The following is a 25,311-nucleotide window of genomic DNA, read 5'->3' on the forward strand; positions in this document are numbered from 1 at the left end:
ATGCTACTCAAAGTGGAAAAGCTAACAAAAAAAAAAAAGCAAAGGAAAAACAAGTCTCAACACGTCCTTTCTTCCATAGCAGCAGCTTTTTCTAACAAGCTTTCCTAGTGCAAACCCCGCAGGCTTGCAGTACAGTGACACGGAACGAGGGAACCGCCAGGGATGCCTCGGAGCAGGGCTACTCGATTTGCACAATTACACAAAAACTTCTGAGCTCACGGTCCTGCCTGCAGAGGCCTATTTAAAAGCCTTTCCCATGGGTCCATTTCACCAATATTTAAAAATAAAAATAAAAAAGAAAGAGAGAAGATGCTCAGGAAGGTAGTTAAATTCCCCATCGGGCTGTAGGAACCCCAGTTGTTGGCCTCTGGGATCTCACAGCAGACTTCACTCTACATCACTGACTTGTCTCAGATACAGATGCACAACGCCTTCACTTTCCACTACACACCGAAACACTCTATGTACATCTCCCACGGCAGCAAGGACCCCCAACAGCTACTCTTCATACAAAGGTGACTATTTTCTTCTTTGACACCAAGTAACCACAAACTAAAATAACTAGAATAAACTTTTTAATCATACAGACAAAATAGGTTTTAAGGAACAGGGCAGGATCTTTTGTTACGTTCTCTTCCAATGCAGACTTCTTGGGGACCCCCGTCTCCAGGGGAATGACGATCCACCTTTAAAAACAGAACCTTTTTACACAGTTTATACAGCACAACTCACATATCATTTTAGGAACAAAAAAGCATCATTAGCCTAAATTTTTAAAAAAAAATAAGGAAGAAAAGAGAGGGAGAGAGGAACTGAGTACTTTAATGCTATCTGTTTCTATTCAGGCTTGGTACAACACAAAGATGTAAACATTTAAAATAAATAATAAAATAAACATCAATTTCTTCTCCCCCTCCCCTTCCCAGACCCTTCTCAAAATTCGACCCAGCCCCTCCTGAAACTGGAAAATTAAAACCCTTTGTTGATGTTCGGCCAAAACACTACAAGCATGAGAAGATGTCAAATTAGTGGTGGGATGACTGGGCTTCTTTTTAAGAGCTGCAGGACACGGGCACACCTGGAAATGCACACACACACACGCACACACACACCCCAACCTGTCAATAAATAGTGAGATGCTGGCTTTTAAGATGAATGCCAAAGACTCAACAAGCAGAAAGTAGCAAGACCCCTTTACTTACATTTTTAAAAGACAGTTACACACACCACATGTCCTATTGGTCCACAAATTCTACAAGGACTCAGGTTACCTCCCACCCCCGACCATCGGAGGAGGGCAAAGGAGTACATCATGGGGTAGAGAGAAAAGAAATCTGGAGGTGGAAGGGTGTTGTAGGGGATGGCTCTTTGAGAACCAACCTCAGACTGAAGACAACCTTGCCTTGGATTTTTGCAGACAGACCTTCTCACCACCAAGTTTTTGTTTATCCATGTTTGGGGGGACCTTTAGTAAGGGATGCCCTCTTCCCTTAGTCTCATCCTAAAGAGGGTGTATATAAAAGTGCCTAACACAGTGCCTGGCACATAGTAGGTGCTTATTCTTTTCCTTCTTAAAGGGGCCACATAGCTATCTGATCAGGAAGGAAATCAACCTGAAAGTTACATGGTGAGGTTGCAAGGAGCACTGATGGTCCGTCAAGGACAGGGGAGAGAGGTCCCAATGCTATGTGTGGCGTTGAGCCCACCCTTACACTTGGAGCCAAGTGGGAGCAGAGAGGAAACGCCTTTCCCCAAAGCCTGAGGAAGGGAAGCAGCAGCTTCTGATGGCGCTCGGCTTTGAGAAGCCTGTGCAACTGGCCACGGTGGACACACCCGGCCTTTTCCACAGGCAGAACAATTTTTCTTCTTTCTGTAAACCTCCCCAGTGTGTTCTCTGCTCAGAGCTGGCTCTAGCAATGTCCTAAGCTTCACCTGGGACCCCCTCTCTTTCCTGTGTCGGCAGCTGTCCTCCTCCACCTGGCCAGGAAGAGGTCTGCTCCCAGAGAGGCCACCAGGTGGCCAAGAGTGCATTTCACACTAGCTTGTCAAGGAGTGCCTGCCCTATGCTGTCCCAGAGCTGCCCGCAGCCCAGCTGGAGTCCACCCCAGCTGCCTCACGGCTAGGGTCACAGGGGAAGCACAGCGGTTCCCAGCCAAGTGCAAAGCCCCCCCACAGCAGCTGTTCCCTTAGCTGGAGTCACGGAGGGAGAAGCAGCAGGCCTGGTGATTCGAGAGCGAGGGGTGGGGGGTGTGCACACAAACTCAAGAGAGCAAGCCAGAGCAAGTAACTAAGGACATGCTTGCGACTTGGGTGTTAACAGCCGGCCTTCCCCAAATAACCTCCTACCACCTCCTAGGACAGAGCCAGAGGGTCCCAAATGGGAACGCTGCTGGGAGGCCCCTAAAGGCCTCCGAGGTGGCTGGGGTGTTTGTTGCCTTCTGCTGGTCCCAAAGCCAACACGGCCTGAAGTCCAAACTAAAGCCAACTCTGTCACAGGAAATGACCAGCCTGGCCCCAAGTGGCAAATTGTGCCCTGCCTTGGAATCAGTGCCATGCAAACTAGGGCACAAAGGGGCTTTTAGAAATGAGACAGCAGGCAGCAGCTTTACTTAACATACATACATATATGCAAATAGTTCCCACTTGGCCACAAACACCGCTTGAGATGATTAAGCTCTTCAGAGCTGAGAGCACCCCAGTTTTCTTTGCCCATCTCCTGCCACTCCTGGCTGACTTCTGCTTCTTGGATTAACCTGAAGCCAGAAACCCACCTGCCCATTCTTATCAGGCACGCCTCTCCCAGAACCGCTGGAAAACTGGGAAGGCAGCATCACAGCCGAGGAATGTAGGAAATGACATTTAAAGAGTACTTTGGGACAAAATCCCTTTTTTTTCTTTTAATCACCTCTCCTTCCACACGTCACTCCCAGTCACAGTGGCGGTGTGCTTTAAGCACAGGCCGTTGCATTCTGTGTCTCGTGCGTGATGTGGAGCCCGCGGGCATTGATCAGGGAGCAGCGCAGAGGCCTCGGTGTGAAAAGAACAGGTGAGCTTGAAGCAGTCACTGCTCTCTCCCTTAGCTCCCACTGGGTTTGATTTAAACAACAGCTAGAGTTTTCCATTATCATACAACAGTCTCCAGAGCTGAATCCCAACAGAGCACTCTCCCAGCGCAGGCCGACTCTGGAGGATTGGAGGAGCTGGGCCTGGAGAGGAACAGGCTCACAGGGGTGGTAGGCAAGGGCTGTGCTGAGCTCTGCTGAGCTCTGCTGAGCTCTGCTGTTTGGGGCCAGGAGGAGCTCTTCCCCACCCTCCCCCTGTGGGGAGGGGACAGCTGGAAACATCACATCTCAGCTCCCATTTCAGCAGCCCCAGGAATGGTGGATAAGCCGAGAGCCGTAGGAACAGCTCCGGGCCAGCTGCTGGGCCCACAGAGCATACTGGGCCGAGGAGGTTACGGAGTATAAAGAGAAAGCACTTGATCCACCAGTTGGCAATGGGCACTTCAGAGAGGTGCGCAGCCAGGAAAGGGCAAGCCAGGTACCAGGGCTGGTGTGAGGTGAATCCCACTCCGTGGGCCTCCCTCCTCCACCTTCCCATCCACAGCAAAGGTGCCTTAGAAGCTTGGGGAGGGGCCACCTGGCAGCAACCTGGGGAGGGTCCAGGCTCACGCTCATTAAATCTCTGTGGGTGGCGTCACCCTGAGAGCAAGGGTGGGGGAGGGCGGGGCTGGCAGGGACAGTGGAGTGCTGTGTGGTTCTTAGGGAGGGACACCTCCCTGGTCTGGAGAGAAGGGTCCCGGATAGAATGGCGAGGCAGTAATTACAGGAGACGTCCCGCTCAAGACTCCAGGTGAAGGGAAGCCGGCTGGAACACCGTGTGGCTTGTTGGCACTATTCCTGGCCTGTTAATTAGGTGTTTGGCAAACACAACCTGTGCCCCGGCTGTCTCACTCACACCCTGTCTTCTGGCCAAGCTGCTCCTCCAAGAGCGGTCTCCGAGGATGGGGGAGGAAAGGTCCTCTCTCTGCACCTCCCAGAGATGGCAGTGTCTCCTGGAGAGCTCCGGCCGGGAGCTCTGTGGGTGCTTCTGGAGATGGAGTGGAGTGGAGCGGGCGGTGCCAGGAGAGGGAAGGTTCTGTATTGCACATTGACTGTCCCCTCCCGGACAAGTCAGCCCCAGCAAGGGGCCACCGGCCGCCCCATCTCCAGAAATGGAGAGTTTTCATGTTCAGACCACCCAGATGAAATGTCATGGCAAATTTCATAAAAACCAAGAGGAAGTGAAATTGACACTGGGGGATGGAAGGGGCAGTTGGAGGGAAGGTGAAATCAAAGGCACCGCGCATGCTTGGTGGGGCAGGGAATGATACCATCACTCCGGAGACGTTTCGTAACAAGGGGACAGGAGTGGTCCGCACCGGCTTCGGGCTCTTTAGAAGCCAGGGATGCCCAAGTCCACTAAACTAAGTTCTCCGAGGTTTTCAAGAAACAGGATTGGCTTTGCAAGACGAACGAGGGAGGAGTTTTCATGACTTCGAGAGAGATCATCCCAGCCCTCCAGTGCCTCACTGCCAAATCCCACCTAGGTCTCCGCAGAGCCAGCAGCTCTCCAGCAGAATCCCCCTCGTGCCCTCGCAGCCCTGGAGCTCTCGAAGGTGCTGGTCCCTGGGAAGGAGGCAGGACGAGGAGCCCCTGGCAGCTGGGTTACAGAGCCAGCAGAGTTGGGGAGTTCAAGGAGTCTGAAGACTGGTCCCCACTGCTACTGCTTCTGCGGTGAGCCTTGGAGCAGGACTCGGAGGGCGACGCTGGCGACTCCTGCTCCAGGACGCTGGGGTAGGTGAAGACGAGGTTCGAGGTACCCGGAGTGATGGCAGGCGTGGAGGTCACCACGATGGGGGTGTGCAGGGGCTCCTCCCCATAGAAGCTCCCCGCAATGCTGATGGGCTTGATGACAGAGCGCTGGGCCTTGTCCAGCCCCGCCGATGAGGGCGAGGGGCTGTCCTCTTCCAGGGGCTCCTGCTTCACCACCACGGCGCCCACACCACCACCCCCACTGCGCAGAGGCTGCAGCCCGGGGGCTGGGGGCGATCGGCGCTCCTCGGGGCTGATCTTGCACACGGGCCCATGGGCCACCAGCATGAACTCCAGCTTCTCCTTCTCCTTCTGCAGCTCGGCGATCTCCTTCTGCAGGCCTGACTTTTCCTCCTCCAGTTCCTCCGTCTCCTGTGGGAGAAACAGAGGCATGTAAGGGACAGCAACCTGCCAGGGACCTGCTTGGAGTGGGTGGTGGTGGTGGTGGTGGTTCAAATCCGACGAGAAGGGGAAATTCAGCAATGTCTTCAGGGGACCGATGGCAAAAATGGCCAGTTCATGCCCGGCCACAAACCCCACTGGTTGTGAGTCATCTGGAGGCTCCCGATTCCTTTGATAGACGAAGCTCCAGACTGAGAAAGGAGGCCGGGTGGCCTGGAGGAAAGGTGAAGTGACCACTGTGGCTGCCACGGCCGAGCGCTTACTTTGTGCCAGGTGCGGTGATAAGCACTTCAGGGCCTTATCTCAGTCAATCCTCTAGCAGTTTTTTGAAGCGGGTATTATCATCCACCCATTTTGCAGATAAGGAAACAGGTTCAGAGAAGTGTAGTAATTTGCCCGAAGTCACAGAGCCAACAGGTGGGTAGTCTGCTGACCTCAGATGTGACCTCAGTGACCTGGCTCCAGGGCCTGTCTGGGGATAGACACCCTGAACTGCAAGCTGCACGGTGGCGGAGACCATCTAGACACGTGAGCCTCCAACACGGCCTGGCTCGTAGGCCGTATTCAGCCAGCCCCAGTCGGGTCATCACAGCCCCTCTTCCCTTCTGCACTCTGATTTCCACAGCATGTGTTTTGGGACTCAGAGAACCCTGCAGAGCGTTCAGCTCGGCCCCTGGGCTTAACGGCTGAGGAGCCTGGTGGCCTGAGCGAGCCTGTGAGGACAGTAGGGCCCAACGGCACGACCTCAGCTCTGGCTTTCACACAAAGCCAGAGAGGCAGCGCACGCACGCACGTGGTGGGGCAGTCATGGAAGGCGAGAAGGTATGTGCCACCAGCCTCCTCCTCCCCACTTTTTCCCTAACACAGGTTCCCGTTCAGGCCTGAGCCACTGTGGGGCCAGAGCTTCACTACGTGGAGTGCAGCCTATTTCGGAGTGAAAAAAAGTTTCCATCCATCTCAAGGGTCTGATGAGCGTCATGAGCTTATGAGAGGTTTCCTGTGGAGGATGTGGCTCAGGGGCCTGCGTGGCTGGGCTGGGGGTGGGGAGGCGGGGGAGTAGGGTGTGAGGCTTCGTGGGGAGGGAGGGGAGGAAAGCAGAGGGGCCACGGAGGGCGGGCTATTCTGGGGCTGGCGGTAAGGAGCGCCCAGGGTAGACCCAGAGGGCCTGGCTCCTTGAAAGGTTGGCAGTGAAGAGGGCTCTCCTGGGGGAGTCTCCCCATCGAGTGCTGACCATAAATGGATCCGCCTCACCTGGTGGCAGAGAACTCCCACTCCCCCTCCCCGCTTTTAACTAACACCCCCACGGGACACTAGGACGGGCAGCGCAGAGTTCATGCAGCGCACCTGCGAGACCCAAGCTCGAGGGGCCCAGGCTGGACAAAAGGAAGCTGAGGCAGAGGACCGGGGCCTGAGAGGATTCAATAAAAGAAGTGACGGGATGTGCCAGGTAGTCTGTGATCTCAGAAGCCTCATGCTGGTTGCTCACTGTAAGGACCACCAACAGAGTCTCCCTCACCTCCTCCTTTAAAGACCCTCTACCCAGGAGAGCCGGTCCCAGCTCTGGGCTTCCTTCACTCGTGCGATGGCCCATCCTGCAGAACTGGGCTCTGGAGGGAGTTACGTGGCATTGGAAGCTCAAACATTCGGGCAGAGGCATGGGCCCCCAGGTGTGGGCCACGAGGCAGCAGGGAAGAGTGACTCACAAGTGCAGAATGAGGTACCAAGGCCACAGATTCGGGCTCAGAGCTGAGGCAGAGAATCCTCCTGCCCAAGAAGGCTCTGAGAAAACCCCAAGAGAGCACCTGTGGGCTGACATGTGACCCATCGCTGTGAGACCCAGAGGGCACCAAGTCCCCTATGAGATGAAGGAGCCCAGAGAGCAGGTCCTCCCCTGCCCAAACTAGGCCCCTGAAGCTCGGCTGGGCCACTCCTGCCGGTGGTAGGCAGGAGGGCGGCTGGAACCTTGGGAAGCAGCCCTGGAGGGGCAGGTCTCGGCCTGCCGTGGCTCCTGGGCCTGGCACTGCCAGCACTGCTTGCCATCCCTCACCCGGGCCCCAGCAGGTCTGAGAGCAGGGGCAGCACAGGCACTGAGTGAAAAGGGCACTGGGCCCCATGAGGTTGTCCAGCTCTCCCCTCTGTGTAGAGGCTGGTGACAAAGGCCAGCTGCCTCCGTCCCCTTCTTTACTTTAACCAGGCCAATGCTGTCCCACGTGCTCAAGGGAAGGTATGTGTATCTCTACTGCCTCAGCTATAGGCCACTAGTGGGAAAGGAGAAGGTGGACGGGCCAGGGGCCCTGGGGCTCTTGCTTGGGCCCCCCGAGAAGTGTCCCCACCCCACACAGATCTCCTCACCGCCTGCAGCTTCTCCGTCAGCTCCCGACGTCGGTTCCTGCACTTGGCTGCAGCCAGCTTGTTCCTTTCCCTCCGGATTCGACGCTTCTCCTCCTCTTCAGGGGACAGCTAGAGGCCAGGGCAGAGGATCACGATGAGGTTCAGTAAATGCTTCACCAGCTTTTTGTGTTTTCAGCTGCATTTAAAGTAGGGCAGGAAGCCCGTCTGGGACTGGGGAGGGGAGGGAGGCAGGAAGGCAGGAGGAGCCTGGCCAGGCTCAGAGGTCCCTGCACACGCAGCTCGCTGCTGTCTGCCCACTTGGGGGGACACTTGCAGCTGATACTACCCATGCCTGAAGGGAGAACAGGGCAGCAATGGGGGAGGGACACACCGGCCCAGGCATCATGGCTTCAGCATTCGTCATGTCAGCCCCGAGTCCCCTCGTGCCAGCCGGGCCTGGCCCCACCCACTAAAGCAGCTTCTTCCACACCTGGGCTAATGACTCCTCCTCATCACGCAGCCTGCTGGGCAAGCCTCATTATCCCCATTTGGCTAAGTAGTTGGGCCCAGAACAAGAACCACCCGGGGTGGGGTGGGGGGTGTTCTGTTGCCAGAGGGAGGGGGGTCAAGGATGCCACCCAACTTCCAACTTCCTCTGCCAGCCCTGCAGTGCCAGCCGCTCACGGTTCAAGCCCAGGACCCGGCAGTGTCCTGGCACAGTGCTAGGCTGGGCAGGACACGCCAAAGGAGAGAGAGCCCTTGGGCACGTTAACTGCTGCTGCCCACCACATCTGCTCATTCAGCAAACTAGCACCTTCTACATGCCAGGCACAGTTTGTGGGGTTCAAGATTTATCAGAGAACCGAATGAACAAAAATCCCCTGCAAAGCTTACAATCCAGCTTCTTACAACAAGGCCGGTTAGGGGCCTGACTCATGTCACAGGGCAAGAACTCGGCTCCACTAAGCAGTGCTGATGCTCGGTTTACACAGCACTTCTAGGAAGTGACCCAATGCCCCTTGCAGGCAGAGGTGACACAGGAGTTGGCTGTAGGCCACGGCAGAAAGCAACTCAAAAGGAAAGACCATCCCATTCAGCTACCAGACACCAATGGCACAGCCATGTGCTAAGTGCACTGGTGGGGGCTTGGGAGACTCTGAGGGGAGTAAGACCTGGGTCCTACACTCTAGGAACCCTTGGGCATGAAAGCCAAAGCCACTCTTGGAGGCGACCAGAGACGCTGTCCCACCGAGAGATGCTCCTGGCCACCCTGTGGGGAGGGAGCTGCTCCCTTGGCGGGCCCATGTTGGCGTCCCTGGGAATGTTGCTGTGGTGTCCTGAACAGGAAAGCACGGCACAGCCTCAGGGAGGACAAGCCCATCCCCGTCTACACTGAGGTCGCCTGCAGCCCCGCGGGCCAGAGCCCTGTACCTACATCCCATGAACCCTGGCGTGAAAATGTGCCAGTTGACCACTGACCGCTCAGACACGAAGTCTCTCCAAGGCTACCCGAGTGCACACAAGCTCACCCACCTTCCCAGCTTTCAGGTCCAGCCCCAGCAGTCAAGGTGTGGGGCCTGGAGGGAGGCGGGAAGCCAGGCAGGCTTGGGAGACCTCCAGGGCTTCCTGGTAGTCAGGTCCCTGACTCCCAGGGTTCCGTGGGGCTGTGCACCCACCATCTGTGTCGGCCCCAGGGACCGCCTTCACTCCCAGGACATCCTGACCAGGCTCCCTCACCTCTTCCACTGCCCCCACCTCACTGAGATGAAGAACCAGGCCCAGCTCCTCTCTCTCACCAGCCTCTCCCTCACTGTGATTCTCATGCCCTGCAGCGGCCTCCCACTGGGACACACCGAGCAGCCCAGCAGGTGACATCCCTGTGGTCCCACAGGCTCCTTCCGAAAACCTGATCTCACAGTCCAGTCCTGGCTCCACTCCCCCCACCAAGTCCCAACTCTGTCCCAGCCTCTGGGACCCTCCGTTTCCCCCGGAGAGCCAGAGGCCCCACATTCTCTCTGCTGAGAGCTTTCGGTGTGGCCCCAAACCAACCACCAAACCTTCTGGGCCTCAGGTTTCCCATTTACAAAATGGGACCAATAGGACCTGCCCTGCCTTCCACAAAGTGTGACGATCAGATGACACACAGTATGACAGCCCTCTCTAAACTCGAAAGTGCTACAATGAAGATGCAAGTCAAAGGTCTCCTCTCTGCTGCTTTTCCTGAGTCCTGATAGAGCCCAAGTGGACTGGAGACCAGAGTCCACAGACCTGGACCGCCTGTGCTGTGCGGGCTCATCTGCCTGGTTGAGGTCATGAGGCCCCTTGGCCGAGGCCATGAGTGCTTGCTGCTCCTAACCCGGAGCCCCACGGAGTTACCAAGAAGGTCTGAAGGCCCCACTGCTGTTCTGGGTTCAGGCCTCCCCCGCAGGCCCAGCCAGCCCCTCACCCCCACCGATGGAAGGCTGGCCACAGTCCACTCTGGCCTCCCTATTGGCCTAGAAGTCTCTTGTCTATCTGGTGAGGTCTGGGGCAATTCATGGGAGCTGTCGGCATAGGAAGTGTTCAGGGGCGGTGCCATCAACATGGTTACAGCTTAAATGTGTCAGCACCACCGTGCACCCACCCACAAGCCACACACACCCACCCCTCCCTGCCACAGGCCTCAGAGAGAGGCTTGGGGCAGGCCCTGGAGGAGGGCAGCGAGGCACCAGGCTGGCTCCTGGTACTGGCCCCTCCCCCTGGGTGCAGGTCAGGAAGGCAGAAGTAAGCTTCAGGGAAAAGACCCTATGGCTAGGAACCAAAGAGCCTGTGGAGGGTGCTCCCCTACCGCCCAGGCTTCCTTCAAGCTGCCGGATGATGGTCTGAACTCTTAATTGACAATGACGCAAAATAAAATGCTCCTGGCTCTCTCTCCCCCTCTCAAAAAAGGAAGGAAGTTTTCCAGACAGATTGTCTTCGGGCACGCCCTAGGCGCAGTGGGAAAACCACAGGGCTGGAGGTCAAAGGAGGTGGATTCCGGCCCTGGCTCTGCTGCTCACTCACTGTGTGACCCTGGCCACGGCCCCTCCCCTTTCTGGGCTTCAGTTTCCTCATCTGTAAAATGGGTGCAGAGGGAAAATTTTAAAAACTGGTCTCCAAAATCCCTTCCATATATAAACTTCTGAATTTGCGGTGAGCTAGGCCCAGAAAAGAATGAGGAGGGTTCAGCATATCTTGCTTCGGTGTCCTCCTAGCCCCACAGAGCCCCTCTCCTGAGCCTGGCGGTGCCCAGCAGCTGCTTACACACGAGGGAGAATTCCGCTTGTGAGAGACTGTAAAGCTGGGCACCGGGCTCCCTGAAGGAAGCCCATTTGTAAAGGACAAATTCCCTCTGACAGCCCACTCCCTCCCTTCTGGAATCATGCACGATGCCGAGGTCTCTATCTAGAGTCAGCGGGCCTGATGCTGCCCTAGCTCACTGTCGATGCAGACAATGGGCCTTCTGAGTGTTGGGTGGGTGCTGGGGAGAGCACAAGCCCCACCATCTTCTGGTGTCCCTCCCACCAGGCTGACTCCTCCCAGCGGAGCCCTGTGACAAAACAAGGCTGACGTCGGACCTCCCACCCTTACCCCCAGTCAGTGACATCAGCTGAGCAGGCTCCAAGGACCCCAGTCACGGCACTTCTAGAACACACATTCCAGGCACGTGGATCAGGCTCCTCTTGGAGCTGGAGGCCTGGGCCGCCGAGGTGGAATGTAGAGTGCTGTGGGTGGCACCGGCCTAGAGTGGGACCCTTCGTCTACTAGGTGGCTTGTTTGTCCCAGATATTGGAAAACAGTTACGGGCTCATAAGCTCCTAGCCAAAGTTTATTGGCTGCTTGTCCTGTGGCCACTCTGCCAAGGGTCAGAGAAGGACACTGCAGTAGGCAGGTCCTAACAGTCCTTCCCATCTGCTGACCCCTCACCACTTACAATGTGCTTTCCATGCCTGATCGCATTCAAGTGGCGACAAGCCTTGGCTGGCAGGGACCGTAGCCCCCAGTCTGTAGCTGAGGACACTGAGGCTCAGAGGTTCTAAGGGACACAGGTGAGATGACAGAGCTGGACCTGACCAGCTCAGGTCTCCAGCTCTGCCTCCAACGATGAGAGTCATGTGCTCCTGGCCCCTAGTTCCCTCCTCTTTCCAGTGGCCCCAGACCATTGACCCTGGTCCCCACCAGTCTACAGAAAACACACTGTGTCATGAGGCCCTGAAAGCCACCGATGTGGCTTTTTTATGCTGATCTGAGCTGTTACCTGCTCATCTCTCCTCCTGCGACCCACGGTGGTGCCGATGGTCTTGATCACGCCAGGTCTTGGTAGGGCCATATGCCCAGGGACAGAGGCCAGGCCAGGCAGGGGGCTGTACGGGTGCGAGCGTGTGTACGGGTTGGACATGGAGGTGATCACTGTGGGCTGCACCATCCACTGCAGGTCCTGGCTGGTCGTGATGGCGTTGATGGTGGGGATGAAGGCACTGCCCGAACCAGGCATATCTACCCGGAATTTCTGAAAGGAGGAGGAAATTGGATTGAGCCAAGAAATACTGCATAGAACAGGACGAGCAGAGACAGGAGGCAAAGCCCAGCAGAAAGCAGGGTCGGTGCCTGGAGCACCAAGGTCAGGACGCTGGTGGTCTTCCCTGGACAAGTCCTGCACCTCCAAGAATCAGGGGAATCTTAACTATTCCTGGGGCCCCATGTCAGACTGGCTTCATGAATGAAGGCCTGGGGGCTCCATCCCTAGGTGGCTTAGTGAGAACGTGGTCCTATCCCAAGTGACTTCCAGGCCAGATGTGGTCCTTAGCCGCTCACACTCAGCAGGCCCGCACTGCATCCCTCCAGGCCAGCTGTGTCCACATCTGCAGGAGGGCAGGCCTCCCGCCTGAGCCCCAGAGCCACTTGCCAGTTATTCTCCAGAATACACCAGCTCAGGACCCCTTGTGGAAACCCGCACACCAACAGCTTTGGAGCAACAAAGATCATCAGGAAGCTTAGGGCGCCTGCCTTTGTTACTTTTCAAACAGGATCAGAATGATGCGATCACAGTGAGATCAGGTCCATGAAACAGTGGCCTCCAGCCTGCGAGACTAAAAGGTGGTAGCATTTGCTGCCAGACTTCCCCTTGCTGTCCTTGACCTCCTCCTCGCCCTTCACCCTGATCTTGTTTGGGACGGACATGCTGTGTCTCTACCTATCTACGCTCTCTCTCTGTGTCCGCAGAGGCATCGGTGGGAAACTTCGGTGCTGGCAGCTCAGAGTTTTCTCCCCCCGCCTCTCCATTTATGCCCAGACCACGCTGCAGGAAGCATTCTACTTCAAATGTAAGATGACGGCAGACTACAAAAGCTAGACTGGGCCATGCTCCTCGGCAGCTGGACTGCACGGTTCTTCAGGGGAGCTACTAGACCGTGAGAGAAGGAGGGAGGAAAGACGGACCCCACGCCTTACAGCTTCCATGGGAAAGCTCCCCGAACGAAAGTCTCAGACTGAGAAGGTTCCTATTCCCACAAAGAGTCTGCAAATCCTTTCTTCTCTAATCTGGTGGGTAAAATAAAGGAAATAATAATAACTAACTCTTACTGAGCATTTAGTAAGTGACAGGCACATGGTAGTGCTTTACCTGGATTACTCATTCGTTCTCCCCCTCAGACAAGAGCTACCATTATCTCCACTCTAGAGGCAGGAATTGGGGCGTAAAGAGAGGAACTTCTCCCGGGCCACACTGCTCATAAGCAGCAGGGTCAGGATTCAAACCCAGGTTAGCGCGACACAGGCCAGCACTCTCACACAGGGCCCTCGCTACACAAGCTTCTGGAGCACTCCTTCCCTTTCCCCCCAGAATCCTGCCCCCAGCACCCTCAGACAGAGCATCCGGCCGTCACAGCCAAGGGGCCCTGCAGACCTTCCCTGTCACCCAGGAGGCCCCACAGGCCTGTGTGACCCCAGATGAAATCCCGCCATCGTGCGCATGGACACCGCAGCAACGCCCCGTTCTGGACAGTCACACCGACGCGGATTAGAAGTATTGGCAGCAATGGCAGCTGCTACCGCCACTGTCTTTGCCCCTGGTGGTGACACTAGGTCCCTGCGACCCTTCCTCGCTCACTCCCCTCCCAGCTGCCTGACCTAGTCTGGGGCAGAACGCGGCTACCTCACCACCCAGAGGGCCTCGGGGCCCCAGGCCAAAGGCCTTCAGTGAAGAGAGTGACCCAGCGCAAAGGATTCTGGGATCCCGTGAGGAACGCTACCCAGCGCAAGGGATTCTGGGAATTCTGTGAGGAATGCTACCCAGCGCAAGGGATTCTGGGAATTCTGTGAGGATTGCTACCCGCTACGATACATCCCGGGATTCTGTGATGCTACAGTGCAATGAATTCTGGGATTCCTCGAGGAGCGCTGCCCAGTGCAAGGGGTTGTGTCATGTCAGAAGGTACGGACAACTGGGCTTTTTATCAGGAACTGACTGAAAAGAAGGTGTATGGGGGGCGGGGGTGAAGGATTCTATTGGGAAATGATCTTCAAGGAGGAAAAACAGACAATGAGGGTGAGGCTTCGCAGAGGCAGAGTCCTGAGAACATGCGCAGCAGCACTAAGGCCCACACAGTCGTTTGACTGCTGGATGGTGAGGGGCGAGGGTGGGGGCGGGCGGTGAGGAGGGGCTGCAGTTGGAGTCGAGAGGCCTGGGTTCGAGGCCTTGGCAGGTCACTGAGGACTCAGTTTCCCCGCCTGTAAATGGGACTACTAACACCAAACTCCCCACACTGTCCTGAGGATTAAATTAGTAGCTACCTGTAATCACAGGCTATTAAAAAAGCACACTAGTGGTTCTCAGCCCTGGCTGTGCATTAGCATCGTCTGAGGAGCTTTTTAAAAACACCAGTGCTGGAGCCAGCCTCCCCATTAGAGTGCTAAAATAACTGGTTTGGGGTGCGGTTCTGATAAGGTATTTTAAAAAAAAGAAAGGAAAACCACCTGAGGAGATCTCTAATGTGCAGCCAGGGTTGAGAAATGCGGCTCCAGACAAATGGAAGGCGGTACCGCCACCACCGCCACCACCTCGTTATGCACCATCGTCCTCTGCGCGAGGTGGCTCCAGGCAGGACCCAGCTTCCCACTCCCGGGAGCACCCCACGCCTTTACTCCATTTCTCTCCCCAAGTCAGGCTCTGGTTCTGAAGAACAGCTGAGCATCCAGCGCAGTGGTCACGGGACCCTTCGCCTCTGTCGGCTTCCCTTTCAGGAGAGCACCCAAGAAATCCACTCCTCGTTCCAACCAACAAATGAGCTCCCGTTTCAGTCTGGGGAAAGCAAGCAAAAAATCTGAAGCAAGGCTTGGACACTGAGATCCCTTAGGAATGAGTGGGTGCCGCTCGGCCCTTCACAGGGCCCCCCAGCGCCCTCACTCTGAGATGGCAGGCTGCAGAAGTGTTCCCCGGCCAGCAGCCAGACTCCTTGCAGCAATGGCTTGGTCTAGACAAAACAAGACAGCAATAAAAGCAAGACAGCAGGTAATGACTGCCTCTGAATGTGTGTACAACTTGTTTGAGAGGGAGGTGAAGCCATCTGGATAACACACTGGCTGTGAACGGCAGGGCAAACAATGTCCCATCCCCAGAGGGGAATGGGGCTCTGATAAAGAGGCCTTTGTCTCCAAGAGGAGTCTCTCTGAGACACACACACAAGTTTAAGTGAAGGTATTATTCACAGAGCGACGACACCGGGGTAAGAGAGGTGAGGCTAGGAATTTGTGGTCCCAGAAGTCAGCCTGGCATTCCTCTCTGCCAACAGACCCAAGACTCAGTCAAATGTCACGCTGGGGACAAATCATGGTCCTCTATAAACAGGTTAACACTGAACAGAAGCTAAGATAAGGCTTCCCAGCGGCAGGCTCAGGGCAGTCTGATCCCTGCTGCAGTACCAGGTGTGTGCTGTGAGTGCGGGGCAGGGGAGGTGACCCAGGACCTCGCCTGACTCTGCTGGGGCTCTCCAGCCCCCCTGGAAGCTCCACTTCTAGGGACAGGACCAAAGATGCTGGACAGCTGGGCGGCATTCCAACCTGGCAAGGCCTCCAAACGCTGTATTTAACTGTGCCATCCTGCCGATTTCTGGGTGGGCAAGAATGCCCATAAAAGGACACGCTGGCCCCCACTGACCTCTTAGAGGAGAGTGTGGCAAACTTTTGCTGTAAAAGGCCAGATAGTAAATATTTTAGGCTTTGTGGGCTATACCATCTCTGTCGCCGCTACTCAAGCCTGCCATTGTAGCGTGAAAGCAGCCAGACAACATGTAAACAAAGAGGCAGGCCTGGGCTCCATTAAACCTTATTTATAAAAAAAATGTGGGCCACAGTTTGGTGACTCCTATTCTGGAGGACCATTTGCATCTCCATTGCTCAGGTTTGGGGAAGAAGAACAAAGAGGAAACACGGAAGCCAAAACTCAGACCTGACACATTGCTCTAACCCAAGGGGTCACGGCAGGGAGGGGCTCTCGCTCATGAATCTTCAGACCCTGACGCTGAAATCCAAACCTTCACTGGCCTTGCTGTGGGTCTCTGGGCGTCAGAACCTCCTCTGCTCTGCTGCCCCCTGTGTTTAAGGCTGCCGCGGGCTGCTCAGTAAGTATGCATGCCCTCTTCCCACTGCCTGTAAGAGGCAGCTCAGAACACAGGGCCCCTGGGACACCTGACTTCGTCAGGTAGGAGGTCTCTGCAGCCCAGCAGTTGCTGATTTGGGAAAGTGACCTTTCTGAACTTTACACCAGGGCTCTGGGTTCAGAAATGAGGGTTCTAACCACGGCCTTCCACAGAAGGGCCTCAGAAGCAGGGTTTGGGCACCCATTGCCTGCAGGCACGGAGAGGGCAGGCCTTAGCCTGGCGACTCCTGAGCTGGGCAGAAATGATATGGAAGTGGGGTCGGTGTTCTTGGCCTATCCCCTTGGCCAGATGTTTTCCCAACAGACCGATTCTAGAATGAGCCACACAAGCCGTGAGCCCCATGAATGCCAGTGCCATCTCCACAGACAGGCGGGTATGATTGTGCACGTCTGGGAAGGGACTGGATTCTTTCTCTTAAGAACCACCCCCCACCCCCCGCCTTTTTTAAGATTCCCAGCACAGGAAAAGGAAAATTCCAATATCCCCGAAGTCCGGTCCAGGGGAAGAGGACAGGGTAAGTGCAAATGTTCCCTCATATGCCCCAGAATTCCCTGGTGAGGCCCAGTTGGACTCAAATGTTCTCTATTTTTCCTGAACTCGGGATATTCTCCAAAGCCTTCTATGTAGAATTCAACCAGTCTTCACAGACTCAGCCCTGAACATCACTTTGACCTTTTATTCCTGCCTGAGGAAAGCCACCGTGTCACAATGGAAACAGTTACTAATAACTTACGACTTCCCCAAATTTTACAGTACAGGACACTGTCTCAGGTAACCCGCCTCCTTTCAACTTCCTCTTTTTTCCGGTTCACCTGAAAGAACCAGCCTATCCTTTTTTACCTATTGGCCAGGCTGAAGAAATCAGGAAGAAGAGAAAAAGGAGCAGAAGAAAGCAGCTGATACAGAGTTACTCCCTCGGAGTCCTACTTCTGTCCTCTCAGAGCCACTCTGGCCAGAAACCCCACTCCAGAATACAGGGGATTCTCCCTGTGCCTCCTTGGGCCCCATCTGCCCCCCCGCATCCTCAGATGTACCTTCACTCAATGGGAAGCCCATGCCCTCTCCCCTACAACCACGACAGGGTGAGCGTGGCCAAGTCACCGCCATGTGACAGGTGAGACAGTGCTGGCCAAGAGAACTCCTATCCTCCCTCTCCAGCCCCGTGCCTTGAAGAGGGATAGCATTACTAACTGGGTTTTGGAACAGATATACTTGCCTCAATCAGGGCCGCTGCCATCATTTTGAAATGGTGTGGCACCAAAAGATATTATACGCAACATGAATGAGACATATTCACTAAGTAGTAATGCCATTTTTCTTTCTTTCTTTCAATGAACAGACCAGAAAGTCAGCTTCCTGAATTCTCAAAACCAGTATTTTTTTATTCCTGTTTAACAAAGAGGGAAAAAAAACCCCTAAGGTATAGATGACAAAGTCGCCTGCTTTGGTGAGCCCTATCCTGGCGCCTGCCCTCCCTGCCGCTGAGCCCAACAGGACTCGCGGTCCCACTCTGCCGTGGGCCCGGCCGGACCACCCACACCTTCCATTTCAGACGTGGCTCCTTATTTGTCGAATCTCTTGATAATTTCCAAATATCAAACTTACCCTCAAAGGACAAAGATTTGTTAGCAGGAAGGATTTTCCAAAGAATTTGCCAAAGGCAATTCCAAAAGAGGGGTGTTGTAAAACCCTTCTGAACCTGGCGAGTTCTCTCAGCATTCAAACATTTAGTCTCAGCAATTATGAAGGGGCAACAGTGATATGAGTGCATTAAGTGCTGGTATGTTTGTGTTAAGATAGACAAGAGGAAAAAAAAAAACAAACGAGGCTCCTAACTCTACACTCACCTTGAAGAGTAAGGCAGGCAGAAGTCAGGCCATGGAAATCCACGCAGGGGGTTGGAAAGGAAAATCCAACCCCAGTCACACGACACAAGACTGCTGTTTCACCCCGCTCACTTTGATGAAAAAGTGGCGCTAACTTCCACCATCAAGAGTCAGCAGAACAGACAAATTCCTGGGATGACATTTTGTTTGATCCTAATCTACGACATCTGTCAGATCAAGGCCAAAAAAAGGAAAGGGCACCAGACCCTCGATATATACCTCCCACCTTCCCGCCAATTCTGAAGACCACGCCCACCAAACCAATTCCCAGTCTCCTGGGAACACAAACACACCAAGCCCTGGGAATCTGAAGACGTCGTGCCAGCAGCCTGATGAACAGACAGACATCAAACTGGGGAAAGAAAAAGAAGCACTCCTCTTCCACCAGGGTTTATTTAGAACAAGGGTGTCCAAACTTTTGGCAGCTCTGGGCCACAGTGGAAGAAGAAGAGTTGTCTTGGGCCACACATCAAACATGCAAACACTAACGCAAAAAAAAAAAAATCTCAGTGTTTTAAGTAAATTACGATTTTGTGTTGGGCTGCATTCACAGCCATCCTGGGCTGCATGCGAACCGTGGGCTGCGGGTTGCAACCCCTGATTTAGAACAAAAGAAAACATTTTTTTAAATTGCATCTCAAAGTCAAGCAGTTCCTAGTTAAGTGCTGTTAAATATATGCCATTTATTTGTCCTGAACTCAAAATTAAAAAATCCTAAGAATTCCAAAAACTCACCAAGTTAAATCTTCGGAGCTGGAAAAATACATTCCCCAGATGGTTCTTCTACAAATGTCCCGTAGGGGGCACTAGAGAGGTATGATTAGGGCTGACTTGGGAATCACAGTCATTTCTGGTAAAAGTTCTTTGATGCAAGGAATGTCCCAGACTGGTACAGTTGGCAAAAGTTCACTCCGGGAAATTCTGTGTGTGCGTCTGTCTTTTGGGAAGGGTGGCTGCTAAAGAAGAGAGGTAGTCTGCTATTCCCTGATTCCATAAAAGACCTGTCCCCCTTGATTTATTTTCACAAGTTATCTAAGGAACAGATAAATGGCAGCCTTGGAAAAGTTCTGGGTCTTGTTTTTGTTTTGTTTTGTTTTGTTTCTTTCATTAAAAGGGGGCCCAGCTGATGAAAACAAGTTATGAAATGACCTGTGTTTGTGTAACTGGCTGGATTGCGTAATGCCCAGGCCCTGAAACCGTAATAGTCAAGCAGCCAGGCAGGGCCTATATCTGGGAGGTGTTTTCCTAGGAAAGTCAGGAGAGAGAGAAAACAACAACAACACAAAGAAAAAGCCAGGAGGGGGAGGTATGTGCAACATTACTGACAAAACAAAATCACCAATGACCAACCTCTGAGATTCAAACTCTAACTGGAACAGGAAATATTTCTCATGCTTCAAGTTCCTGCTCTATACAAGAGCAGAGGTTTTAACAAAAAGTTACCTCACCCCCCCCCCCACCACCCCCCAAGTCACCGGACCTCATGACCATATTAAGATCAAGCTTTATGAAGCTCAAGAGGAAAGTTCTGGGTTGAATAAACAGCAACAAACATCAGGAACAGGAGACCTCACAAACAAAGAGATCAGGAAAAAATAATATTCACTTGCCCAAGGAAAAACCAGAGAACAGTGGTTTACAGTGATTGGTCCATTGAGATGCCAGAAAGGAGGAAGGCCCATCTCTAATTGCCAGCAGTCTCCCCATAAAGGAAGCTGAGAGAAAAAAAGTGGTTATAGGTTTTATCTAACATGTAACAAAGTTACCTTGAGATTGGGTGGGGTCATAGCACAGACTTGTTACGTAACAAAAGCCTCTCAAAGAGTCAGTCCTTAGGACCACAGAACAGCTTTGCTCCAAGGCAAGAGATGATGGGAACCTCCCACCTCCCCCCCAGGAGAGGAGGGGCTGAAAAACGTGTCTGCAGTGGCATTACCTTGTCAGTCCCTCTGGTTTGAAGGGCACCTCACTCAAGCTGCTGGGCCAAGGGGCAGGCGTATATTCAAGAACCCCATGCACTAGTTAGTCTTAATTGCAAAATCCTCATGTGTTACAGCATGCTAGGAATTAGCCAACAGCTGCTTTTTGCTTCGGTAATGAGGCCCCATTACACTCTGCTGGACTGAGTTCTCTTTCCTTCTTCCTAGCACTGGTTTCCTGTCTGATTTTCTTCCAAAACAGGGAATTGCCTCCGCTCACATCCTGGGCTCAAAGCCCTAGTGACACAGATTATTCAATCGGGGCGCTGATGTCCGGTCCGACTTCCCATCCAGGCCCCAGGGTCTGAGCAAAGCCAGGTGGCAAGATTGTCATATTTCAGTGATGACTGCCACAGAAACAGCAGCCAAAGCCCAAACGAGAAATCAAAAGATCCCTTCCTGACTTGGGAGGGAGAGGGACATTTGGGCATCTGTTGAATTGGAGAGTGAAGGAATGGGTATAAGTGACTCCAACCCCTTGCCTAATGATGTTTTGATTCCATACAAACCACTAACAGGGCTGAGAAGCAAATAATATCAAACGCTTTCAAGACAGGATTTTCAACTCATCACCGTGGTGCTCTTTACTGAGGGTGCACTGACTGCACCCCCCACCCACAGGCTAGGCTCTCTACCGGGAGTGCTTAGGGGGACATTGGGGAAGATGGCTGGGGGCTCACCAGCCATGGGGAATCACTGTGGTCCCAAAGAGAACTATGTATCCATTTTATTCTCTGGCGAGGTCCATCTGTCCCTGGATGCTCACCCCAGCCCCTTTTGGCTGGCTGGCTGGGTTCCAGAGGCTAAGGCCCCAGAGGCAGTGGCAGTGGCCTTACCAGAGGCAGTGGCCTCACCAGAGCAACTCTTGCTGCAGCCAAACCGGCTAGACTCCGCAGATCCTGACCGGCAGGCTTCAGGTTGTGGTGGCTTTGTTATGCCAGCGCTCTCACAGGTCTGGGGGCATCGGGGTGGGGGGGCTGTGCAGGCACCCCACAAGCACCTTTCTGGTGTTTATACACACATCACACACACAACCCCTCCAGTGCAAACCAGTCTGGCTGCTTTAGAAACAAGTTGTTTTCCTGCTTCTAAACCGCCCAGGAGCCGAAGCGAAGTCTCTTTCCCCCCCCACTTCTCTCTGTAGGCGTCCTTGCCCCAGGTACCTCCAGACCCTCAAGGCGCCTCTTCAGAGAGCAGGGCAGGCTCCTGCTCTGACCCTAACAGGAGATGGATGGGAGTGGGGCACACTGGCGCCACCGGGAACCAATCAAAGCTGACCTCCTCCTTTCTGACCTTCGCACCTGACTCCCTGAGCAGGAACCCGCACCCTCACTCCCGATTACTGTACTTGGAAGGAGCCAACCATGTTTCCGAGTCCCCAACGTCTTTCAGAAATTAACTAAGATTGGTGGAGAAACAGAGGGTTTTCCCGTGGGAATAGGGTCCCTGGATGTCTGGAGGACGGTGCAAACATTTTTTTTTTTTTTTTTTGGTCCACCAAGGAAAGAGGGGGAAAGGGGCAAAGGATTCCTGGGAGAGGAGGTAACAGGCTTGGTGCTCAAGTAGCGTTGTCTGGATGAGAGGTAGTGTGAAAGGAAGCGCTTGTTGGCTTTGCAGCCCACTCCTCGCTCCAGTGGTAAAACCAGAAAAGTGATGAGGATGGGCAGGATAAGACGAAAATCCAGAACTTACAATGGTGGCCCGTGGAATTTTCTCGCCAAGCCAAGAAAGGGAAAAGAAAGCAAAAGAGGCAGTGACAGGGAGTGGAAGGCAGGAGGGGGTCCGCCCGCGCCACCAGGGGCTCCCGGGGCCCTCACCTACCTGCTGGCCGCCGCCGCCGCTAGAGTAGGACTCGGCGTGCGCAGGAGAGCCGCTGCTGCCCCGGGACGAGGTGTCAAAGTTCCCGGGATAATCCTGGTACATGATCCGCGGTGGGGGCCCGAGAGGAAACAGGGTGTTTTTCTTTCCCCGCCCTCGCCGCGGCCGCGCACCGGCTGCTGCGCGCTCGCTCTCTGCGGGCCGCGCCTGGGTTCTAGTCTCTGCTCCCGGCTTGTCCCCCACGGCGGCGGGCGCGACAACACAAGGGAGCAGTGTCCCCTGAGCGCCGAGCGTTGCACTTCTCTCCTGCCCTACTAGCGCCGCGGGACCGGTCGTCCACCCAGTCCCTCCCTCTAAAAAGTCGGCGCGTCCCTCGGTCCCTCCCCTGCGCGCGCCCTCCCGCCCCCGCGCGCAGCCGGAGCCGAGCCGGGACTGCCGGCTCAATCAAAAATTGGAAATTAAAAAAGAATGGGAGCCCGGCAAGTCACGCCTGCCAGGTCTGCGGGCCCCCGATTTCGGGCAAGGCAAAAAAAAAAAAAAAAAGATGAAAAGAAAGGCTGCCCGCTTGGAGAAACTTCTATTTCCTCCTTTTAGAAAAGGAGCTGAAAATAAACTTCCTGTGGCCGACGCGCCGCTGGAGTTTCGGAGCGGCTCGGACACTTGACTAGGAGGAGCCGCAGCCTGCGCCTGTCCCGCAGCCCGTGGGGTTCGAGCTGAGAGAGCTGCAGCCCCGCTCCCCGTGCCGCGGCTCCGGCGCCCGGACCTGCACCCCTGCCCAGCGCCCGCTCCCCGACCGGCCCGCCACGCCGGTCCGCGTCTCTCGCTCCCTCTCTCCGCGCGGAGCGCCGCTCGCTGGCTCGCAGTTCGCTCGGAGCCCTCGCGCAGTGCCTGAGATGAGTCACTACAATGGCACGAGTTCAACTCCACACTCTTTATTCTCCTGCTCGGTATCATGTGGATTCTCTCACGTCAACCCCAGACTCCACCTTGAAGGGAGGAGCGCGCGGGGAGGCGGCCCGGGAGGAGGAGGAGGAGGAAGAAGAGGCGCGGGAGGGGGCGGGCGCAGCACTCCACTCCCTGCCCGGGCTCGGGGCCACGCTGACGCCAGCATCACCCTCCGCGCGAGGAAGGAAGGTGGTGGCGGAGGAGGGAGCAGCCGGCCGCCGCGGTCTGGGGGAGCCGAGGCAGCCCTGGTCCGCCCCCACCCACCCCCCCGGGCCCAGCGCCCTTGGTCTGTTCCATTGGCGCACGATGCCAAAGATGGTCATTTGCGTTAGAGGACGCGAGTGCGGGTTCCCTGGCTTTCGGGTGACGTGGAGGGAGAGGGATTCCCTCGCCGGCTCCCGAGCGCGCCTCAGGCCCCTTCCCCCAAGCCCTGGGAAGGGGCGCGGCCCCTAGGGCCTCCGCGCAGTGCTTTAGAGAATAATCACAGTCCTGAAGAGCGAGACGGACGGTTCCGCGCGGCGCCACCGCGGGGCCGAGAGCCGGGCGCAGGGAGGGCGCGGCCGCGTGCTAGTCCGCGCCCTCCGCGGCGCCGCCGGGGGCAGCGGGCGCCCGGGGCACGCAGGGTAGTCGCGCCGCCCTGCGGCCGAGCCTTGGCGAGGCGCGGCGCCGCCGGGCGGAGCTGGCCTGCCCATTTTCCCCTCAGTGACTGGTTATCCCCCTGCTTCCTCCCCCGGCCCCCACCCCATCTTCTTTTTCCCGGCCCTACAAGTAATTTCTACAGAGTATCCTCAAAGACGAAATTAACCAGCCAAGACATTCGGGCCGCCCTCTATTCCGAGCAATTAGGACACGTCTAATAGCAGCAATTGAGCGTTATAAGCAGACTCCAGAGTGACCAAAAAAAAAAAAAAAAAAAACACCGAGGAAGGAGGGAAGCCCTGGAGAGGGTGTGGCCCAACATTGTCTTCATCTGTTTTAGAGCGAAGTTCAAGGAGCAAGTAGCTCAGACTCCTAGGTCTTCCTGCCTCACTGAGCCGGGCGTGTCGAGGTAGGGGGTGAAAAGACCTTGGAGCGCCCATGCCAGGTTGTACTACTTATGAGCTGTGAGACTTTAGGGGAGCCTCTTGACCTGCCTGGGCCTCAGTTTCTCCCTCTAAAATGAAGGGATTGGGCCAGGTAACCTATTAGGGTCCTCGTCCTCCTGGAACTTAAATCGATCTGCAGAAGTGATCCGGAGGAGCGCTGTACTAGGAGTCGAGGAAGGTGGGCTCTGGTCCAGGCTCTTGCCTTACTCTGTCTTTACCCAGCTCATAAGTAGCGCCATTCGTATTCCGATAGGATCCTCTTGAGGACCAAAAGGGAAGATTCGTGAAGACTGTGATACCCTGTGCAGCATAACACATCACAGTTCCGGTCCTCGGTTTCCTTATCTGTAAAGTGGGGGTGTTGCTAGGAAAGAAAAATAGAGCCGGGAACTCAAAGCTTTCCCGGGGCTCTATATAAAGCGCTGGCGTTTCCGGGACGGCTGGCGGCATCTGGCCGCCCCAATGGCCCCAAGATACGGTAATCCCAAACAATACTCGGGGTCATTGTTTACAGTTATAAAACACATTCTGTCCTGAGCGCCATCCCCAAGGACGCGCGCGGCGAGGCGAAGCTGGCTACACTCCTGGAGCCCGCACCGCCACCCGCCGGGCAGGGTCCCCAACTCTGAAAGCCCAGCGAGGGGTGTGGGGCAGGCGGTTGCGCACGTTGGCCACGGGGGCTCAGGGGTGTGCATATGGACGTGTTAAAAATCCCTAAGTCCTGTCTGCCAGGGTGTTTGCGTGCCTCTCCCAGCAGGACTGAGTAAATGCAGTTCTTTGACGCAAAACCCATCAGCCTTTTCCCCAGCGGCAGCGGCAAAACCCAGAAAACTGGGGGTGGGGACCGTGAGGGAGGAAGCGCAGGAGAATAGTGACACTTTTTCATGCGCCTCTCAGTCCTTTCCCGCGCCTCACTGGCCGCCGGCCGACTCGGCTAAGTCTTGGGGGCGCCGAAGGGTGGCGCGATTCCGACATCCAGGGCTCTCCCGGGAGCAGCCGCCTGTCGAAGAGGCGAACGAGGTGCACTTTTAGTTTTCCTTTGAGCAGCAGTGGCTGCCCGGCCCTCCCCCAACCGCGTTCGAAAATCCGGGTGCTTCTGGGTCTCTCCCACACAGTCCTTCCAGTAACGCGGTGGGGAAAGGAGGAGGGGGAGAGGGAGCGCGAGCCTCCTCCTCGGCCTCCGCCGTCTGGGGCGCGCCCAAGCCCCGGCAGGCGCCGCCGGGAGCGCGCGGGCGGGGAGCACTCCGTCGCGCCCTAGCCCTAGCCCGCCCCCGCCCCTACCCCGCCTGCTCCCCGGCCCTTTCCTTTCTTGTGGGTTCCCGTAAAGCCCAGCAGCC

The 25,311-nt window shown here is 55.4% G+C and overlaps 1 protein-coding gene across 1 annotated transcript; it reads right to left on the reverse strand.

Annotated features, from left to right (window-relative positions):
• Nucleotides 1–558: 558 nt before the first annotated feature.
• Nucleotides 559–22,890, reverse strand: FOSL2 (FOS like 2, AP-1 transcription factor subunit). Its single transcript, XM_024552606.4, has 4 exons — nucleotides 21,948–22,890; nucleotides 11,863–12,114; nucleotides 7,608–7,715; nucleotides 559–5,225 (listed from the first exon to the last, which is right to left on the reverse strand). Exons 1-4 carry the CDS (start codon nucleotides 22,047–22,049, stop codon nucleotides 4,707–4,709), a joined length of 981 nt encoding a protein of 326 aa, XP_024408374.1. The 5' UTR covers nucleotides 22,050–22,890; the 3' UTR covers nucleotides 559–4,706.
• Between the last annotated feature and the right edge of the window lie 2,421 nt (nucleotides 22,891–25,311).

The sequence above is a fragment of the Desmodus rotundus genome, chromosome 5 (assembly GCF_022682495.2).
Source record: "Desmodus rotundus isolate HL8 chromosome 5, HLdesRot8A.1, whole genome shotgun sequence".
NCBI classification, from domain to species: domain Eukaryota; kingdom Metazoa; phylum Chordata; class Mammalia; order Chiroptera; family Phyllostomidae; genus Desmodus; species Desmodus rotundus.

Excerpts from the sequence above, each read along its gene's own strand:
- FOSL2 (XM_024552606.4), bottom strand. The coding sequence starts at position 22,049 with ATGTACCAGGATTATCCCGGGAACTTTGACACCTCGTCCCGGGGCAGC. Across the intron at positions 12,115-21,947 it reads GCGGCGGCGGCGGCCAGCAG|AAATTCCGGGTAGATATGCC; the intron begins GTAGGTGAGGGC and ends TCCTCCTTTCAG. Across the intron at positions 5,226-7,607 it reads TGACGGAGAAGCTGCAGGCG|GAGACGGAGGAACTGGAGGA; the intron begins GTGAGGAGATCT and ends TTTCTCCCACAG.